The 22,234-nt window shown below is 40.3% G+C and overlaps 2 protein-coding genes across 2 annotated transcripts in view; both read left to right on the forward strand.

The window, feature by feature from the left end:
• The window catches only part of LOC136687681 (uncharacterized), a 53,984-nt gene extending 34,112 nt beyond the window's left edge, over positions 1-19,872 (forward strand). The window contains exons 11-15 of the mRNA XM_066662202.1: positions 7,815-7,991; positions 11,066-11,239; positions 14,550-14,705; positions 17,022-17,068; positions 19,305-19,872. Of these exons, the coding sequence (XP_066518299.1) occupies positions 7,815-7,991; positions 11,066-11,239; positions 14,550-14,705; positions 17,022-17,068; positions 19,305-19,861 (1,111 nt within the window). The 3' untranslated portion in view covers positions 19,862-19,872. The remainder of the gene's footprint in view (positions 1-7,814; positions 7,992-11,065; positions 11,240-14,549; positions 14,706-17,021; positions 17,069-19,304) is intronic.
• LOC136687421 (myelin-oligodendrocyte glycoprotein-like) overlaps positions 1-22,234 on the forward strand; it is a 206,814-nt gene that overhangs the window by 105,599 nt on the left and 78,981 nt on the right. The gene's annotated exons all lie outside the window — the stretch shown is intronic.

The raw sequence follows: 22,234 nt of genomic DNA on the forward strand, positions 1-22,234 counted from the left end.
TGACAGAGGAAATGAAACGACAACGTGGAAAACAATAACGGAGGAACTTGCAGAGACAGACAGACTTGATAACACGACTGACTTGACACAGTACAAAGAACGAATGACCAACAAACAGGAAGTGCAGGAAGGGGACTTAAATACAAAACACAGACAAGACGCGAGGAGGCGGAACAAAGGCGGGACTAGAACAACAACAAACATAGCCATGTGCTAAAAGAGCACATGGCCGGGGAATACAGACGACATGACGAGACGAGGGCGTGACAGATGACCCCCTCTGAACGCGCAACTCCCGGGGCGCGTACACCTAAACCCTGCAGGAGCTGGCACAGGAGAGGGCATGAAAAACAAGACAAGACAACTAACCAATGGGTGACAGGACTCAGGACAAAACAGGAACAGACACTGGAGCTGGGGACATGACAGGAGACTGAACAAGAGACTGGACAGGTGATTTACAAAATGGAACAGGAGACGGGACTAGGGACTGGAACAGACTAGACAGGATGGGAGTGGAAACACAAGGCTTGACAGGAGACTTGGTTGCACATTGGACATGACACTGTATGGGAACAGGGACTGGACAGAAGACGGGACAGGTGACAGGACTTAAGACTGGACAGAGGGTTGAAACAGGGACTGGACAGGAGACGGGACTTGAGACAAGACAGAGGGTTGAAACAGGGACAGGACCTGAGGCAGGACAGGTGACAGGACTGGGTGCTGGGAATGGACGGGAGCAGAGACTGGTGACGAGACAGGGGACAAGACACTGGACAGGATAGGAACAGAACCGTTAGACTGGACAAGGGTATGTGATTGGACAGAGGCTGGGTGTTGGGACTGGACAAAAGACCGGACAGAGGGTTGAAAAGGGGACTGGACAGGACTAGGCAGGGGAACAGGGACCAAGACGTTTACAGGAACAGACACAAACACAATGACAGGGACCGGAACAGAGATAAAGGCTGACATAGGTACTGGGACAAGGACAGAGACAGGGACCAGGACAGGGACAGACAGGGGAACCAAAATAACATGGGGGTGCCCAGGACTGGCAAATGTCTGTGGGGCAGTCTGAGGAACCAGCCTGGGCACAGTTCTGGGGATCGGCCCCGAAGTCCCTGGGGCCGACCTATGGACATGACCAGGAGCGGCCGGGGCCACAGTCACTGGTGCAGAGGCAGCCTTCGCTGGGACAGGTATGGCCGTGGAAGCCGCCTTCGCTGGGACAGGTGTGGCTGGAGGCGCCGCTTTCACGGAGACAGGAGCAGCTGGAGGCGCCGCTTTCACGGAGACAGGAGCGGTGGGCACCGCGTTCATGGAGACAGGAGCGGCGGGCGCCGTGTTCACGGAGACAGGAGCGGCAGGTGCCGCTTTCACGGAGACAGGAGGGGCGGGCGCCAAAACAAAGAGACTTTAAAAGAAGGTCAAGAAACGGGGAGCCAAGCAAGCTAAACGGGACACGGGGAGCTAAACAGGGCAAATGGGACAGAAAGACTAAAGAACAAAACGACAGAGGAAATGAAACGACAACGTGGAAAACAATAACGGAGGAACTTGCAGAGACAGACAGACTTGATAACACGACTGACTTGACACAGTACAAAGAACGAATGACCAACAAACAGGAAGTGCAGGAAGGGGACTTAAATATGCACCTGAGACAACAAGGGGGCAGGGTAACAAATGACACAGACGAGGAGGCGGAACAAAGGCGGGACTAGAACAACAACAAACATAGCCATGTGCTAAAAAGAGCACATGGCCGAGGAAAACAGACGACCTGACGAGACGAGGGCGTGACATTGAGATTTAAAAAGCTATTTATCTTAGCAGTAAATGTTAATTTGCTAAAAAAAAGAAACAAACAACAAATAACACCCAACATTAGAATAAACCCAATCACATTATTCCAGTGTGATTCTCTGTGTGTGAATGTGTTTAACTTTGTCCAAATCTCTCCTCATGGAGTTTGTATTATTTGAGGTGATCACCCAGTACCTAGTTTTAGTGGTGAATTAATAATGGTTTTAAATAAAGTGTGCTGTTGATTTAACAAATTCATACAAATCAAGGAGAATCTGAACAAAACATTGTTAATCAAACTCATTCTCACCTACTACTTTATAGAAAAAAAATTACAATCCCAATTTGAATGATGTTGGGACATTGTGTAAAACACAAATAAAAACATAATATCCATCCATTATCCACCGCTTATCCGGATCCGAGTCGTGGGGGAAGCAGTCGGAGCAAAGAAACCCAGACCTCCCTCTCCCCAGCCACTGCCTCTAGCTCCTCCGGGGGTATACCGAGGCGTTCCCAGGCCAGTCGAGACATGTAGTCTCTCCAGCATGTCCTTGGTCTGCCCCGGGGCCTCCTCCCCATTGGACATGCCCGGAACACCTCACTAGGAAGGCGTCCAGGAGGCATCCAGACCAGATGCCCGAAGCACCTCAACAGGCTCCTATTGACGTGGAGGAGCAGCGGCTCCACTCCGAGTCTTTCCCGGATGTCCGAGCTCCTAACCCTGTCTCTAAGGGAGAGTCCAGACACCCTGCAGAGAAAACTCATTTCAGCCGCTTGTACCCGCGATCTCATTCTTTCGGTCACTACCCAAAGCTCGTGACCATAGGTGAGGGTTGGGACGTAGATTGAACGGTAAATCGAGAGCTTTGCTTTTCTGCTCAGCTCTCTCTTCACCATAACGGACCGGTACAGAGCCCGCATTACTGCTGACGCTGCACCGATCCGCCTGTCAATCTCACGCTCCATCTTTCCCTCACTCGTGAACAAGACCCCAAGGTATTTAAACTCCTCCACTTGAGGCAGAATCTCACTTCCAACCTGGAGAGAGCACTCCACCCTTTTCCGACTGAGTATCATGGACTCGGACTTGGAGGTGCTGATCCTCATCCCTACCTCTTCACACTCAGCTGCAAACTGGTCCAGCAAGAGCTGGAGGTCCCGGCTCGATGAAGCCAACAAGACCACATCATCCGCAAAAAGCAGACATGGAATCCTGAGACCACCAAACCGGACACCCTCTGCCACTTGGCTACGCCGAGAAATTCTGTCCATAAAAATTATGAACAGAACCGGTGACAACGGGCAGCCCTGACGGAGTCCAACTCCGACTGGAAACCAGTCTGACTTACTGCCAGCCATACGAACCAGACTCCTGCTCTGTTTGTACAGGGACTGGAGGGCTCGTAGCAAAGAGCCCAGTACCCCATACTCCCTGAGCACCCCCCACAGTATACCCAGAGGAACAGGGTTGAATGCCTTCTCCAGATCCACAAAACAAATGTAGAGTTGTTGAGCAAACTCCCATGCCCCCTCCAGGATCCTAGCGAGGGTAAAGAGCTGGTCATGTGTTCCTTCTGGATCTGAGGGTCAGTCGGACTCTCTTTTCCAGTATCCCCGCATAGACCTCACTGGGGAGGCTGAGGAGTGTGATCCCCCTAAAGTTGGAACACACCCTCCGATCCCCCTTTTTAAAAAGGGGAACCACCACCCCAGTCTGGCAGTCCAGAGGCACTGCCCCCGATGTCCACACGATGTTGCAAAGACGTGTCAGCCAGGACAGCCCCACAACATCCAGAGCCGTGAGTAACCTGGGGCGAATTTCATCCACCCCTGGAGCCCTACCGCCGAGGAGTTTCCCTACCACCTCGGCCACCTCAGCCCCAGTGATAGACGAGCCCCCCCCCAGGGTCCCCAAACTCTGCTTCCTCGTAAGATGTGCTGGTGGGATTGAGAAGATCCTTGAAGTATCCACCGCCTAATGACATCCCCAGTCGAGGTCAACAGTTCCCCACCCCCACCATATACGGTGTTGGTGGAAAACTGCTTTCCCCTCCTGAGTCGCCTGATGGTTTGCCAGAAACTTCTCTGAGCCGACCGAAAGTCGTTTTCCATGTTCTCACTCAACTCGTCCCACACCTGAGTTTTTGCCTCAGCGACAGCCGAAGCCGCGAGCCGCTTGGCTCCTCGGTACTTGTCGGCTGCCTCCGGAGTCCCCCGAGCCAATCAGGCTCGATAGAACTCTTTCTTCAGCTTGACAGCCCCCTTCACCCGGGGCGTCCACCACCGAGTGTGGGGATTGCCACCCCGACAGGCACCGACAACCATGCAGCCACAGCTCCGTTCAGCCGCCTCAACAATGGAGGTCCGGAACATGGCCCACTCGGACTCAATGTCACCAGCCTCCCCCGGGATGCAGTCGAAGTTCTGCCGGATGTGGGAGTTGAAGATCTTTCTGACAGGTTCCTCTGCCAAACGTTCCCAGCAAACCCTCAGCACGGGTTTGGGCCTGCCAAGTCTGTCCGGCATCCTCCCCCGCCATCTGATCCAACTCACCACAAGGTGGTGATCAGTTGACAGCTCAGCGCCTCTCTTCACCCGAGTGTCCAGAACATATGGCTGCAGATCCGATGATACGACTATAAAGTCGATCATCGAAACGCGGCCTAGGGTATCCTGATGCCAGGTGTACTTGTGGACACCCTTATGCTTGAACATGGTGTTCATAATGGACAAACTGTGACGAGCACAGAAATCCAATAACTGAACCCCACTCGGGTTCAGATCAGCGGGGCCGTTCCTCCCAATCACACCCCTCCAGGTCTCACTGTCATTACCCATGTGAGCGTTGAAGTCCCCCAGCAGAACAATGGAGTCACCAGAATGAGCGTTCTCCAGCACCCCCTCTAGGGTCCCCAAGAAGGCATGGTACTCTGAACTGCTGTTCGGTGCATAAGCACACACACCAGTCAGAGCTCGTTCCCCAACCCGAAGGCGCAGGGAAATTACCCTCTCATTCACTGGGGTAAACCCCAACGTACAGGCGCTAAGACGGGGGGCTATGAGTAAGCCCACTCCTGCCTTACGCCTCTCACCCTGGGCAACTCCAGAGTGAAAGAGCATCCAGCCCCTCTCAAGGAGATTGGTTCCAGAGCCCATACTGTGTGTTGAGGTGAGCCCAACTATATCTAGTCGGTACCTCTCAACCTCGCGCACCAGCTCAGGCTCTTTTCCCCCCAGAGAGGTTATGTTCCATGTTCCAAAAGCCAGTTTCAGTAACCGAGGATCAGAACACCAGGGCCCCCGACCCCGGCTGCCACCCGATCCACAATGCACCAGACCCAGATTACTACCTCTCCCATAGGTGGTGGGCCCATGGGAGAGTGGACCCATGTAACTCCTTCGGGCTAAGCCCGGCCAGACCCCATGGATGAAAGTCCGGCCACCAGGCGCTCACCAAAGTGCCCCTCCCCCAGGCCTGGCTCCAGGGTGAGGCCCCGGTAACCCTACTCCGAGCAAGGGAGGCTGTGTCCGTGTTCTTAACTTCATCCTTGTCTTTATGGACCACTCTTTGTCTGGACCATCACCTAGGATCAATTTGCCTTGAGAGACCCTACCAGGGGCTATTGCCTCCGACAACATAGTCCCTAGGCTCACGCAGGCATGCAAACCCCTCCACCACGTTAAGGTGGTGATCCAAGGAGGATAAAAAACATAATATGATGATTTGCAAATACTTTTCAACCAATATTCAATTGAACACACTACAAAGACAAGATATTTAATGTTAAACAGATAAACTTTATTGTTTTTGAAGTATATTTAAACATAAGGCCTTAAGTGCAGTATTAAGAAATGTTCACTGTTCTATGTGTTTAGACGCATTGCTCTGTGTCTGGGCTCCAAAGAGAGAAATGTTTAGGATAAGCTGTCAGTAAAGATAGAAGACTATAAATTTTACTCATCCTTTAGTCCCTTAAACATGCAAATGTAGACCAATCTTTACATTCACCATATTTGGAAAGGAGAAAGAACCATATAGATCGGGGTCCTACCCAAGAGAAGGGAGAGAGAATTTGAGGCCTGATCCAGACACCTCTCTCACAGGATCCTTAAGAACATGTAAGACACTTTTTCTGTAAATAAAGATGTATTTACATTTTTAACCGTGTCTGCGGAGATTCTTTTTCATCACCTGTCTTCACAATACAGCAAAGTTAACAACATTTTTTTGGCCTGCAACAATTTCCAAAAGAGTTGGGACAGGGGCAACAAAAGATTGGGAAAGTTGAGGAATGCTCAAAAAAAACCCTGTTTGGAACATTCCACGGGTGAACAGGTTAATTGGAAACATGTGAATGTCATGATTGGGTGTAAAGGGAGCATCCCTGAAGGGCTCAGTCATTCAAAAGCAAGGTGGGGCAAGGTTCATCACTTTGTGAACAACTGTGTGAGCAAATTGTTCAACAGTATAATATTTCATCATCTACAGTCAATAATATCTTCAAAAGATTCAGAGAATCTGGAGAAATCTCAGCGAGTAAGCAGCGAGGCTGAAAACTATCATTGAATGCCCGTGACCTTCGATCCCTCAGGTGGCACTGCATTAAAAAGCGACATCATTCTGTAATGGATATTACATGGGTGCAAGAACACTTAAGAAAACCATTGTCAGTGAATGCAGTTCATCGCTCCATCTACAAGTGCAAGTTAAAACTCTACTATGCAAAGCGAAAGCTATATATCACCAACACCCAGAAAAGCCTCCAGCTTCTCTGGGCTCAAGCTCATCTGAGATGGACTGACGCAAAGTGTAAAAGTGTCCTGTGGTCTGACGAATCCACATTTCAAAATGTTTTTGGAAGTCATGGACATCAGGTCCTCCAGGGACCAAAGAGGAAAAGGACTGTCCAGAATGTTATCTGCACAAAGTTCAAAAGCCACCATCTCCAGTGGTATGGGGTGTTAGTGCCCATGGCATGGGTAACTTGCACATTTTATTTGTATGTCTTGCTCAATGGCAGGCAGGGTTAGGTCAGAGAGTCTGCCTTCCCCAAAGAGACTCCTGAGCCTGTTCTTTATGATCTTCCATTTTGAAAATGATCTTTCCATTGAAGCTGTTGTCACTAGCAGTGTGTGTAGCAGAGGTTTGGCCTTGTGTTCAGCACTGCATGAGTGCTAACAGGAGGAGGAGGATGGAGGAGTAGGGCAGGAGTTTGTGAGTGCCAAGGCTCAGATCGGGGCATAATTCTCACAAGAATTCAAATAAATGCCTGTCAGATATCAAAACACTTTTGGGGGAGGAATTGATGACAAAGAAGGCCATTTTTATTTTTAAATATGGATGAGGGCAGCACGTTGGTGCAACAGGTAGTGTCTCTGTCACAGCTCCAGGGTTCTGGAGGTTATGGGTTTGAGTCCCGCTCCGGGTGACTGTCTGTGAGGAGTTTCTATTGAATGTACTATGTAATATAAAATGTAAGAGGCTGCAATATTTAATGTGGAACCTTTCAAAAAGTTTACACAAGATATCTTGTTTGTCATTAAAATGACAAAATAACAACAAAAAAGTGTTTACAAGAGCAGCAGCATCATTTGGCCTATATTTAGTTTATTTTCATTTTCAAGACTTCAGGAGCTCTGGAACAACATAAACCCACAATCGGTGCTACTGGGGCTGTGTCTTGGAGACTGTTGCTGTTTGATTGAGGCTGTACATGAGTTCTTCAAACTACCTTCATCAACTACAATTTTTAAATTGTAAATAAAATATAAATATGCACACCTAGTCTGGACAGTTTTATGAGGCACATACTGGTTTTGTATTTGACAAGGCTTAAAGCATATCACACTGCCTTCAGATACACTCAAAATATCATCAAGTTTGAATTATATAAAAAATATATTTCAGGATTCTTGGACTTTTGGCACAGTGTTTGTTATTTGTATGTAATATGTATATATCAATATTTGAGTCAAATGTTTTAACTATCTATTTGCAGACTCACTATGTGTAAACTTAGTGAAGATTCCTGTGTTTATCTGGGATTGGCTTTAAGTTCAAATCAAAAGTCCACTCTAAAGGAACTGGACCTCAGTAACAATGACCTGCAGAACTCAGGAGTGGAGAAGCTCTGTGAAGGACTGGAGAAGTCAAACCATAAATTGGAGACACTCAGGTGAGATTTCTTCAATGACTGGCAAAATTAATTAATGTTTTTTTTCTGATGTAAAAAGATGCCTGAAATGAATTAAATGAATAAAGAAAAATGGGCCTTTATCTCTTAAATATTCCAGAAGTTTCTCTAGCTGAACATTACATTCCAGTGTAATTAAATCTTTGATAAAATTTTGCACATTTTGTGTTAAGAAAATAACTCAGTCTGGCCAAAGCTCCAATATCATGTCTCATCTATTTGTTCAGGTGATGCAAAAGCTTAAAAAGCAGGTGTCACAGGGCACTCCAAATTAGTTCTATCTAAACTTTAATAACTCGTTGATTACATTTTGCCTGGGATTTGGAGAAAACTGGATCAAGGAAGTTTACCTTATAATGTCATGTGGTGAGAGGTCCATTAAAGAATTTACAAAAATAGTGGTTGTCCCTACTTTACGTACAAACACCAGTTGTATGTACCAGAATATGTTCATTCCCTTTAACCCATGAAGTTGCTAGAGCTGTTCTAGAGTCCACCAGGAAAAAGTAAGATATGCTTTGACAAAAACACAGCATCAAAACAAGTTTGAGCAGTGTTACCTGCGTTGCACAACCATTCTACAGGTCCCTAAGATGTAAGAGAAAAAAATCAATTGACACAAATGATGTAATTGTAAATCCCGATAGAAAAAGATAATCTAACATCTGCCACATCAACCTTCTGATAATTTACCTTTCTCATTCACCTCAGCTCCATTCTTTTAACTCCATAGCTGACTCTTTTATGAATATGCCCTGTACTGTGTACTCTCCTGAATCTGATCATTTTGATATAGGCTGCTCAATTGTCCCATGGGCCTGTTTGCCTAATTGTGGAGCTCTTCTTCAGTTAGACACCAAAATACACTTACACTCCAATATTCAGAAAGATCTTAGAAAACTCATCCAGAAATGTTCTTGTGTTCTGACATTCCTTCATGTACATCAGTAATCCAGCATGATATTTATGTCAGTGATCACAATTCCATTAAGCACCATCTATACAGAGAAAATCCTACTAAGCATGCCATCTTAAAACAAGAAATAGTGTATTTGCTTAAACATGGACTTAAATGCCCAATTCTAGACTTTCATCTTCCCCATGTTTGTTAGTTCTTTAATCATATGGTACTTACTGGTTTTGTACTGAATATAGAAATGTAAATGTTATCAATAAGCCAAATTAATTTCCTCTGCCCTGTATAATTGTGGCTGTGTTGTGGAAATAATTGGATTAGGCTGGATCTGCAAAGTTTCTGACCAAGTTCAACTTACTACAATTGTATTGGCTAGAACCTCTTATCTCTCATGCCCTAGAGACATTAGTGTTTGTCACCCCAGTGCCCAGTTGTGAAAACAAAGTTTTTACATTCATTATAAACCTTAAGGGAAGATTTTCACTTACTTAAGGATTAACTTAGGTGCATGGTATAAAATTCCTCAGGCATTTCACTTAAACCTAGGTGAAACCTAGGAAAGCCTAAAGGGGATTAATGCAGTGACTAAAGATTGAGGCGGTATTTGTTGACTGTTTCCATGACAACGATGCCTTAGGAGAAAAAAAGTGAAGTAATGGCTTTTAAAATAAACACATTGGAAAGGAGAGGAGCAAACAAGAAATGAAAACCTAACAGTACACAAGAAGAAAAATATATTATTTTAGAAGTATAAAGTGAAAGAAATAAAAGAAAAAATCTCTGCTATCAGAGCTGTAAATTGCAGGTTACATGGATGCACTGTGTGGAGAATCAGAAGTCATCTTTTAGCTCACTAGTGATTTCATAAATTGAAATCTGTCTCTTAATAACTGCTCATCACAAGGGTCTACAGAATTGTTTGACCTAGGAACAGCTTTGAAATCCTCCAAAAAGACCATGTTTCTATATTTTCAGAATTAAGAGAACTTTTACAACCCTTTAATAATTCTAAGAGAATTAACATTAAAGGAACTTTATGCAACACTTATCAGTTTTTAAAGGAATACTTAAGGGAACACCCTTGAATCGAAATGCATATTTGCCCTTTTATAAAGGGACTTTTACTGTAAGGATATGTTAGAGGAAGGTATCATCAGTGACTGTATTTTTATCCTTAAGCTTAAGAAGCTGGCTGAGTTGAATGAACTTTTCTGAACAATCTGTAGAACAGTATTTCTGTCCGGATAACACATTGTTTGGAGCAATGATGTCATTAGACCCATTTTAGGTGGGCTAGAGCCTCACATCTGCCAGCAAGCCCAGTCCTTCCCTCCACTCATAAATATCTAGTGACATCAGAGAGCACTTAATTAAACTGACTTGTGGTTAAAATAGTGGGACATTAATATGAAATACTGAGGCGTGTGGTGAGGTGGTCATCTGAGTGTGTACATAGTGTATTTTACAATGGGTTTGAAAATGGCTCAGCCAATCAGATTTTAGGACTGGAAATATCCATTTTATAATTTTATTTTTACCTCAGTATAGTGGGGGGCATGATTTGAGATTGTGACTAAGGCCTTGATGTGAGTTATGTAAAGTTGGATTTTTTATTTTTGAAGTGGAGATGCGTTACGCTTGGGACATAACTTGGGTCTTGTGCCTGGGCCTACCAGATTTTGTTGCATATAATATTTCATAACACTGTTGCATATTTTAAATATGAAAATGACAGTACTGCCCAATACATTTAAAATATTTCCCTGTTGCCTAATGACGGCTTCATTTTATAGTTATACATAATGTATGCATAGGTCTGGCATTGCAGCATTTGAACTATGCACATGTTCAAAATGGATTCAGTAATAAGCTGTGGGACATGATCATGCTGAACTTATGATGAGAGTAAACATAGATGATTACATAATCATTAACCACTATTAGGACCACCCGTGTTCTGCTGGAAAATATTTAAAAAATACAAATTTAGAAATCCAGGGCCTTTAAAGGTTACAAAACTCACACAATACAGACTGTCACTCCTAGTTGTCTATTTCTCAATGCTTTTGTTATTCATAAATAGTTATTATATACATAAAAATATTTGAGTAAAATTATTTTTTTGATTCTCCTTTTGCAGACTTGCTATGTGCAAACTTAGAGAAGGTCCCTTTGCCAATCTGGTGTCAGTTCTAAAAATATATAAAAACTCTCTAAAGGAACTGGACCTCAGTAACAATGACCTGAAGGATCCAGGAGTGAAGGAGCTCTGTAAAGGACTGGAGAGTGAACACTGTAAACTGGAGACACTCAGGTGAGATTTCTGTGAATTAATCAACAAGTGGTAAAGGGTTAAATCTTCATTTTTGTAGCGGTGTCAGTAATTATTGATTAATCATTTAATTTTTTGATTGAATTTTATTATGAGTGATCTGCTACAAAGGTAATATATCCCTCTTAATTTGTGAAGAAATCTATCTGCAATTACCCTGGTTTAAAGTAGATTCTTTGTATGGATTATAGTCAAATTTCTATTAGCAAAATTCCATACAGAAACACAACACACTCAAATGATATGAAAAGGGGTTATTTATTTAGATAAACAATAAACATTCATAACATAACATATAATTATTAAAGCCTTATAGGCTGGACTATTTGGCAAACCAAAGCCCTTATATAACCTTTAATAATTTATAATAAAAAGATTAATATATGTATTATATAATATATGTACTGACTAAATACTAGGGGAAGTAAATAACTAATGATTAAGAGGAGTGTGTCTGAGAGTCTTACTATACACAATGGAAAAGTTCTCACAGCAGAGGGCTCCAGTTGGGTAATTTGTAAAAAAAAAAAAAAATATATATATATATATATATATATATATATATAATTTTTTTTTTTTAATGGATGATCTGGACCTGGAAACAGGCTCTTGGTTCCTCAAAACATTAGAGGCACCGGTGGTTCTTGGTCTGGGCTGGCTGGAGTTTTTTGTAGCAGCAGGTTCAGTGACCCTTTAACATGTACTTCAATATAAAATTCTAAATAGGCGTTTAGACTGCTGTTGATTAAACCAGAGTAGTCTGGAAGTGGTGGTGCGGAGGTGGTATTTTGCAGTTTGATGCATAGTTCAACTGAGTATCATCAGTGTGTGTGTGTGTGTGTATATATATATATATATATATATATATATATATATATATATATATATATATATATATATATCAAACAATGTATTAACCCACATCTATATTGGATATATTGGACATTGGAAAGTTTGCAACATTATACAGTCTTAATTAAATAAGGAATGCACACAAATGTTTAAATGAAACATTTTTAAAAAAGACAAAGAAAAGTCTCTTTTTGGTCTGAGGTAGTGTGGCATTGCATTTTGGAGCATCGGCATGAGGGCGCTGTTGTTAGTACAGTCACTCCACGTTGTTCCTGAAGGCTTCCTACTCAAATGAGTAGTTCCTTTCGAATTTACATGTACATTCTGTTGCACACATAAGTTTGGTTTGACAACAAAAAGTGATAGGAGAAAGTCCTTTGAAGGACCTGCATGGTTGACCTATATCTAGTAGCAACAACCACCTGTCATTTGATGGCATGACCCCTTTAAAAATAATTATTTGCACTGGATGGAATTCCAGAGCCCTCCTTATATGACTTTTCCTAGAAATGTCCTTTTAATAATTTATATAATTCATTCCTTTTTCACTCCTATCTGTAGGGATAGGCTCCCTGTTGGCAGCAATTTCAAAGCTGTGATTCTCTTTTCTACTAGTAGGTGTCAAAAATGTTTAATTTATTCATTATCTGTAACCGCTTTTCAAGTTCAGGTCCACGGTGGGTCCAGAGCTCTACCTAGAATCATTGGGCGCAAGGCAGGAATACACCCTGGAAGGGGTGCCAGTCCTTCACAGTGCAACACACACTCACACATTCACTCACACACTCTTACATCTACAAACACTTTTGAGTCTGCAATCCACCTACCAATGTGTGTTTTTGGAGTGTGGGAGGAAACCGGAGCACCTGGAGGAAACCCACACAGACACAGGGAGAACACACCACACTCTTCACAGACAGTCACCTGGAGGAAACCCACGCAGACACAGGGAGAACACACCACACTCCTCACAGACAGTCACATGGAGGAAACCCATGCAGACACAGGGAGAACACACCACACTCTTCACAGACAGTCACCCTGAGGAAACCCACACGGACACAGGGAGAACACACCACACTCCTCACAGACAGTCACCCGGAGGAAACCCACACAGACACAGGGAGAACACACCACACTCCTCACAAACAGTCACCTGGAGTGGGATTTGAACCCACCACTTCCAGGTCACTGGAGCTGTGACAGAGACATTATTAGAATAATAACAATATAAATTCATATAAAGGGTGGTACGGTTTTTAAATTTAAACTATTAATTGTCATATTTAATTTTGTTGATTATGCATTAAATCTTTTATTTTACATTTAAATAATGTAAGCCATATTATAAGCTTAATTCTTAAGAAGTGGCAATATGATTAATCATGAATGATTTCACAATTAATTTATTTTTAAATTCAGAATTGATTTCATGCACCAACACACACAATATTGGCAAAAGAATTAGGTCATCTGCCTTTGCATGCACATGAATTAATTAATCAGGTGGAGGTCAGTCAATTTCTTCCAAACCAAACTTGCTCATCCATGTCTTTTTGGACCTTGCTTTGTGCACTTGTGCACAGTGATGTTGTAACAGGAAGGAGCCATCCCTAAAGCCAGATGGGCAACAAGTAAAACTGATTAGTGAGAACTGAGGAATCTGTGAGAACTAAGACACAAGCCGTGTTCAGTCTAAAAAAAATAAAAAACAAAAAAACAAGCAAATACACAATGAGTAAACATTGCCTAACATAACTTCTGCTGTTGTTGTGGTTTTCAAAGCCACATGGTTAGAGACATGGTTTTGCTATGCCTCTGGCTCCATTTTATGAGGGAGCTGTGCGAGTGTAAAAGTGAACAGATAAAAATGCTTCGAGCCATGTTTAGCCGAGTGAAGTCTAGTTGATCCCATGCAATGGAAAAGCACCATAAGTTGCTAGCATTACAGTCCCACATCCAGTCTCATTATAAAAGAGATTACAGAGACAAAATAATCAGTGCTGATGTCAATGCTTGTTTTACCCTACCACATGCATCTTGTGAGTTTTTATTGTTTTTTAATTATGTTATGTTTGGATTAACAATAAAATCCATCATTTTCATTTTCTGCATTCAGACAAAATAAAATGAAAAAGACAAGTGATTTTTCTGCTTTTAAACAATGTATCCTTGGTGTTATATTAAGGACTTCAGAAAGAGAATGTATAAGGTTTCTAAGAACTATGAATATTGTGTCATTAAATACTGTGTATGTTGAGTGATCACCCAGTTTTGAGACTTACCCATAGATTATAATATTGGGTGACTTTTGTCAATTTGTTTCTATTACACCCTGTTCGATACAGACTTTTGGTAAAAAAAAAATTCAGTTTTTAGTTTTAGTTACTAAACCCCAGCTGACAATTCAGTACAATATATTTTCCTCTGCTCTTTGCAGATTGTCTGGTTGTATGATCACAAAGGAAGGTTGGAATTCTCTGGATGATGCTCTGAAGCCAAAACAGTCACAACTGAAATATCTGGATCTGGATTACAATCACCCAGGAGACACTGTGAAAAAGGATCCAGGCTACTGGTATTGGGGCATACTCAAGTATGTAGAATTATGAGTTTGGGCAGTAGTCAGCTATTTAGACAGTTCCAGGTAGCACACCAGAGGGGCTTGTTTACTGCAGTGACTTACTTCAGTGCACAGTATACTACATTTCGAACTTAAGTAAATTAGGCAATTGCTTTTAATTTTATTTAAAATAAAAGTCCTTTGTTTATATTTTTAATTGACTCAATGCTCAAAAGGTTTGCCTTATGTCCTTATACCAAGTACATAGCTACAGGCAACACCTCATGTAATTAATATAACGAATATTACTGAAGCCCCCCCCCAGGGTGTATTCCCACCTTGCGCCCAATGATTCCAGGTAGGCTCTGGACCCACCACGACCCTGAATTGGATAAGTGGTTACAGATAATGAATGAATGAATGAATATTACTGAACTGACCTTTCACTTCCATTACGCACTCTTAGATTGGTAAAAAAAATAGACTGTCCCTCTTGAAAATCAAGTATCTCCAAAATACCAACTAAATCAGTTCATATTAAAAAAAAGCCTTCTTAACTTTCAGTGAAAGTCAGTGTAAAAAGACTTTATTCCAGGAGTAATTTTGGAGCATTTCTATTGGGCCATTCATTATGAAATTTTGACACAGTGTGAAGGACAGCTGCTGTGTTGATGTAGTAAACTGAAAATTGACAAAATTGCAGATCTGGACAGTGTTGATAAGAATGTAGTGTATCTGAAATCTAGAGAACCTAAAGCTTACAGACCTATATTTTTAGTATGCAATCTTTTAATCCTTTAATCAACATCCTACGTTTCTGTTGTTTAGGTGATGGGTCAAATTTAACAAACTCATTTGCTATTTAATTTCTCATTTATAAATCACACACAGCACTGTGGCATAGCATTGCATTTCAAAAGTCAAACTGTCAGGATTGCGGGCGCGGACTGACGGAGGCAGACACACTCGCTAAAAACACAGTGAACTTTAGTTACAAAATATAACAAAACAAAGACAGACTTGGACTAAACAAAGAACAGCAGAGATGGACAGACTAGACTGGGAAACGACGACAGAGTATATGAATGACGGAAAACAAGTAACAGCAGAAACAGACAGACTAGACCAGGCAACACAACATGGAAGACAAATCGAGTAACAGCAGAGACAGACAGACTAATCCTAAACATGGAGAGCTAAAGCAAACAGTAAACAAGATGACATGGCAAACAAAATGAATGACCGACAAGAGGAAGTGAGACAAGGGAACTTAAATACATTACATAGACAAGAGACACAGAGACAGAGATAACGAGAGGGCCGGATTACAAATGAGAATGACGAGGAGGAGGAACAAAGGCAGGACAAGGGCTGAGACATGAACAATAACAAACAGAGCCATGTGCTAAGAGAGCACATGGCAGGGAAAACAGACACGACAGGACAAGGGCGTGACACAAACAGATACGACATTCCAAGTTATAGATGTGAGTGTGTGTTTCATGTTATGTTCTGTCTCGTAGTCTTGTTATGTATTCTTCCACTGTTTTTATTCTGTGGTTATGTTTCCATGAGTTGGCTGCGTTTTTTTTTCTTTGTTTCTTTCATTGTGCTTGTGTTCCTGTTGTCTTTTCCTGACTGTTCCCCAAGCAATTATATTTTGATATTTATAAGTGTGTTTTTCTTGCTCCAGGTTGCCAGTTATTGTCTGCTGCATTTTCTCTCTCAGGGTTTTTTCCATGTGTTTCCTCAGTCTACCTACCTGTGTTTCGGCTATGCTCTCTGTGTTGTGTTCCTGGTTCCTAGTCTGTTTCCCCTTTTGTGTTTATTTTTAATATTTCAATTTCCTTTATACTGTTTCCACCACACCAACCTCCTATGCATTACACTGTGATTAATAAGCTTTATTGTGGATATGCTTTATTGAATAATTGGATAGGATTAATTTGCTTCAGTTTGAAACAATCATATTCCTTTGGATAATGATATATATATATATATCATTATATATATATAATGATATATATATATATTATATATATATTATTATTATAATAATAATATTATTATTATTATATATATATATATTATTATATTATATTATATTATATATTATATATATATTATATATATATATATAACTAAATATATATATATATATATATATATATATATATATATATATATATATTTAGTTACTAAATAATCCTTGAAGAACCATTCTTCAAGATAGTGTAGACATCTATCTATCTATCTATCTACATATGAATGTGTACAGTGAGACTATGAGATTAAAAATGAGCCAAAGTGGGTTTTTAAAGTGTAGGATAATTGTGTTTCTTCTTTCAGGGTAGACTATGCAGGAAAGAACCGAATCAAACCGGGTCTACAGAAATGTAAGTTAACTTACATTCTCCCGCAAAACTTGGATTTTCTCCCAAAAATATTTAAAATATATCCAACTACATTAAGCTCATCAGCTGTATCTGAACAATGAGCAGGTTCTAGATTAGTTGGTTGAAGGCAGTTTATATTTCTGATTGGTTGTCAACAAGAGCTGTTCTACACTTTGTACATCACTGAATGTACTCGTTTCAAATGCTGCATGTGTGTGATCAGACTCGCTGTGTTCTTGGGTCTGTCTTAGCTCTCTGGAACCTTTATTTCCATTAAACACCACAGATGAGGCCATGAAGATGTAAGTGAGGAACATAGGTAACAGCACAAACACATGCCTAAGGCTGTTATTTCACAGCGACACACAACCTTGAAGGTTCTACTGCTTTTATACAACTGTGAGTGAAATAACTAGGGTCATATATAATTTCTGTATTTTACAAACCTTTCTTTAGTGTCAGCTACTGCATTCATTTATACAAGAAATATGTAAATAAATAAATAACACTGAAAAGAAATAATCAGTGTGACCCTGAAATGGATAACTGAAAAAGATGGTGATGATGATGAAGAAATTATTTTTATCTGTATTAAATTTAAATTTAATTAATACACCTGACTGGTGTTAAATATGACCTGAAGTTTTATATACTGGTCAAACACACCTTGTGGAGAGCTGCAGCATAATATGGAGTAATACAGTGGTTGGGATCTGTGCTTTTATCACCACATAACAGGTTGGAACACTACTCAACCAATTAGATTGCAACAAGTCAGCTCCTGATTTCTTTCCCTTCTTTCCCATATTCCATGATCAACTCTGAGAGTTGTAACTGAAAATAAAAGTAATTTAGAAACCACAGCAATAAAGTGGAGGATTATGTAAAGTTAGCAAGCAGGGTCAAGAGTGCTGAGGGGTACAGTGCATAAACGTCACTAATGCTTAGCTAAATCAATAACTACAGAATTCCAAAACTTCTGTTATAGCTGGAAATAGGGCCAGCTCCATAATAATTCATGTGGATTTAGAATGGGATATCATAAAAGCTCCTCTAGATTTAGTGTATGTTTCCCAATTTTTTTGGCATATAGTGTATATTACATTGTGTTTACCATAATTATGTATATGTATAATGATTCAGCAAGCTTGCTTGTGGTTGGAATTTGTAGAACCAAAATTACAGTAATACAAATATCCTCAGAAAAGCAAATATATTACAAATACTAATGCCATTTTATTCTTTCTGCCTAACTTACTCAACTGTGTGTCATTTCAAATCTCCCTCCAACAAATTCCTCAAAGTTGGCAGTTAAGGACACATCCAGATAGACCAACCCACATTTGTAATAGATTGATTAAAACTTAGAACTGAGACCTTGTTTGCAGCCGCACTGGATCTAAGATCATTGGCTGATTGTTAATGTACAGTGATTTGATTTAAAACCTTACTGGAATTTCTCCAAGATACCATTTATATTTAAAAAGCTATTTAGCTGGTTAAAAACTACTTTTTCTCATATCTCACTCATGAAAGGTAAGTTAGATATAGGCCTGTAATCACTTTAAAGACTTTAGCCTGTAGTGGTGGTGGCGTGTTAGTGTGTCTTGCACTGGTACAAGTAGATCAGACAAAACAGTGTTACATTTATACCATTAGTCATTCCTTAATTTCTATTACAGTATGAGCAGTTAATATTTTTTATACAAAAAACAAACAGAAATTAAAAATCATTTCATTTATTTTTTTCATTTGTCATCTGTTCACTCTTTCCATTCAATGAAAAGTTCAACAGAAATCCACTGGAACTGAACCAAACCCAACCCTCAGAGCATCTTTATATTTAAGAGAACCAGATCCTAAAACAGTCATATTTCTTTCAAACGTGTTCTAGTTAGGAGTTGGTCACAGTCAGCTTGAGGCTGCTATTAATTGTGAGGGTGTAGTAGAGTTAGTGACGGAGATAAAAACACTTAAATAAATAATTAATGGTGAACGTGTAGAGAAAGGTGTGAGAATAATAATGCAGCTCAATATGTGAAGGTGAAAGAATAATCACAACGACCTGTGACCTGTTCAGTATAACACTGCACAGTGAAGGAAAACCAATTTCATCCATCAATTTCTGCTTACCTTTGTCCTCTAATAATTTTTATGGTAGTTTTGTTTTCTCATTTGTTCTGTTCTTATCTTTCTTTATTTGTGACTTGTTTTCCTCAACTTGTGTTGTGTTCAGATGCCTGTGAGCTCACACTGGACCCAAACACAGTGAACACACACCTCTCTCTGTCTGAGGGGAACAGGAAGGTGGAGCGTGTGATGGAGGATATGTCATATCGTGATCATGCAGAGAGATTCAGTGGCTGGGAGCAGGTTTTGTGTAAAGAGGAACTGACTGGACGCTGTTACTGGGAAACTGAGTGGAATGTTGGAGAATCAGGGGAGGGGGTTTATATTTCAGTGGCGTATAAATCAATCAGGAGAAAAGGAAACAGTGTTGATTGTAGGTTTGGAGAGAATGACAAGTCTTGGAGTCTGTTCTGTTTTAATAACAGTTACTCTGTCATTCACAATCATAACAGAACTGCTGTCTCTAGTCCTCCCTCCAGCTCTAACAGAGTAGGAGTGTATGTGGACTGTCCGGCCGGCACTCTGTCCTTCTACAGCGTCTCCACTGACACACACACACTCACACACTTACACACATTCACCACCACATTCACTGAACCTCTCTATGCTGGGTTCTGTGTTCATGATATTAAGTCCTCAGTGCATTTTTGTAAATTAGAATAGTGTGTATGTTTGTGTGTGTGATCTAATGATTTGTACAGTATATATATATATATATATATATATATATATATATATATATATATATATATATATATATATATATATATATATATATATATATATTATAATTCTATTTCTTCTATAAATATAAGTATAAATCTAATTCTTCAATCTGTCAATTAGATCCCCTTCTGACTATTCTTATAAAAAGACACTCCCTTCTTTGTCCCCCCTTATCATGGATATCATCCATTCTTCCCTTACCACTGGAAATGTTCCCTCTCTTCTTAGAACAGCTGCTGTTACTCCTATACTCAAGGTATACTCTGGTTTAGAGCCCCCTTTAATTTCTAAAATTCTCAAAAAACTAGTTCCAGCCCAACTCCATACCAATCTTTCCTGTTATCATCTACATAAACAATTCCAGTCTGGCTTTCATCCCCTTCATAGCACTGAAACAGCACTCCTTAAAGTCACTAATGACCTTCTCCTTGCTGCTGAGTCTGGTTTACTTTCCATTCTAGTATTGCTTGACCTGGGTGCGGCTTTTTGACACAATTTCACATACCCTCCTTCTGGATAGACTTTCTTCTATAGGCATCACTAACATGCCCCTCAACTGGTTTCTTTCATATCTTTCGGGCCACACTCAGTACATTCAGGTAAAATCATTCACCTCTCATTCAGTCCCTGTTACCACATGCGTACCCCGGGGCTCTGTTTTGGGGCTTCTGCTGTTCATTATTTACCTTCTTCCCCTTGGTTATATTTTCCTGCACACATTATATCAACTTACACTGTTACATGGATGACACCCAGCTCTACCTCTCAAACAAACCTAACGCCACATGTCCATTTTCCTCCCTCACCAATTGCCTTCTTGAAATAAAATATTGGTTCACTTCAAATGTTCCCAAATTAAACGGTAATAAAACCGAATTTCTTTTAACTGGCACAAAATCCACATCACATAAACTCCATAACTTCTGTATCTCCATTGAAAACTCTATCTCCTTTTTCCCTCAGGTAATGAGTCTGGGTGTCATCCTTGATAGTGCTCTCTCTCCTTTACTTCCCACATCAACAATTCTACCCGGTCTGCCTTTTTCCATATTCATAACATTAAACATTAACTTTAATATTTTAGATACAAATATTTTTGTATTATTGTGATTGTTTCTATGTTTGCAATTTAAGGTGACATTGAGTGTCAAGAAAAATAAAATTTATTATTATTATTATTAGCCCTGTGAAGGACTGGCGTCCCCTCCAGGGTGTATTCCCGCCTTGCGCCCGATGATTCCAGGTAGGCTCTGGACCCCCCGCGACCCTAAATTGGATAAGCGGTTACAGATAATGGATGGATTATTATTATTATTATTATTATTATTATTATTGTTTTATAGTTTTATTCTTGTAGCTTTTATGCATTTTCTTGGTCTCACACACACAGTAAATATAATAATAATATTTTACCTTCTGCACATATATTTTTTCTAAGATTTTGTTCTTTCTGTCTACAGTGTTTTTCTGTGTTTTCTGTGATTTATTTTTTTACAGAAATTCTTTATCTGTTACAAATTTTTTATTGAAATAACAATACTTGTAAGATTCAAAATCCAGTGTTAATTTGCTTGGTGGATGAGGTTGCATTTGTTACTGAGAACATTCTGAATGAAAAGCTGGTAGATCCATTACTATATTGTTGTGTATTCTTGCAGTATTTCCTTGGTTTTAAAAATTAATTAATACATACATCATGAAAACAAACATATTTCTTAAATAAAGTGTTTTTTTCTTGTCTTCACATGTACATAATTCTCAACCTGATTCTGCCTCTAGATTTTATTATTATAGGCTCGGGAATATTTCTGTCGTTTGTTTTTCTCATTTCCACTTTGCCTTTTTTGTAATAAAGTCCAAATTGCTCATGTCTGCCTCTAGCTTTTGCTTACATCCAGTAAGAAGCTGATATTGCTTTCTTTATGTGGACTTCACACAATACTGGGGATTGAGTTCCCTCAAAAGCAAAATTTCTTTTCTAAATTATTGTGTTAAAAATGTGGTCAGTTAATTAATTAATGTGGATTATTTCAATATAAAAGAGTTTAGGGTCTGTAATAGCCACCTGTGTAAGTGTCATTTATCTCTCTGAGAGACCACATAGATAATCAAATGGCTCAAAATGTGTGAAATATCAATGCTTTTAGCTGTCACATAGGAATTAGATGCAGCATTTGTGGAATCCTGAGCCACAATCTGCAGTGAAAGTACAATTTAGGCTTTAGATGCCATAATCTGTCTTATTATTCACTATATCACATTCCCCTGAGTGAGCAACACATATACAGAAGGAAAATAAAAATGCAGATT

The sequence above is a fragment of the Hoplias malabaricus genome, chromosome 2 (genome assembly GCF_029633855.1).
Source record: "Hoplias malabaricus isolate fHopMal1 chromosome 2, fHopMal1.hap1, whole genome shotgun sequence".
NCBI lineage: Eukaryota > Metazoa > Chordata > Actinopteri > Characiformes > Erythrinidae > Hoplias > Hoplias malabaricus.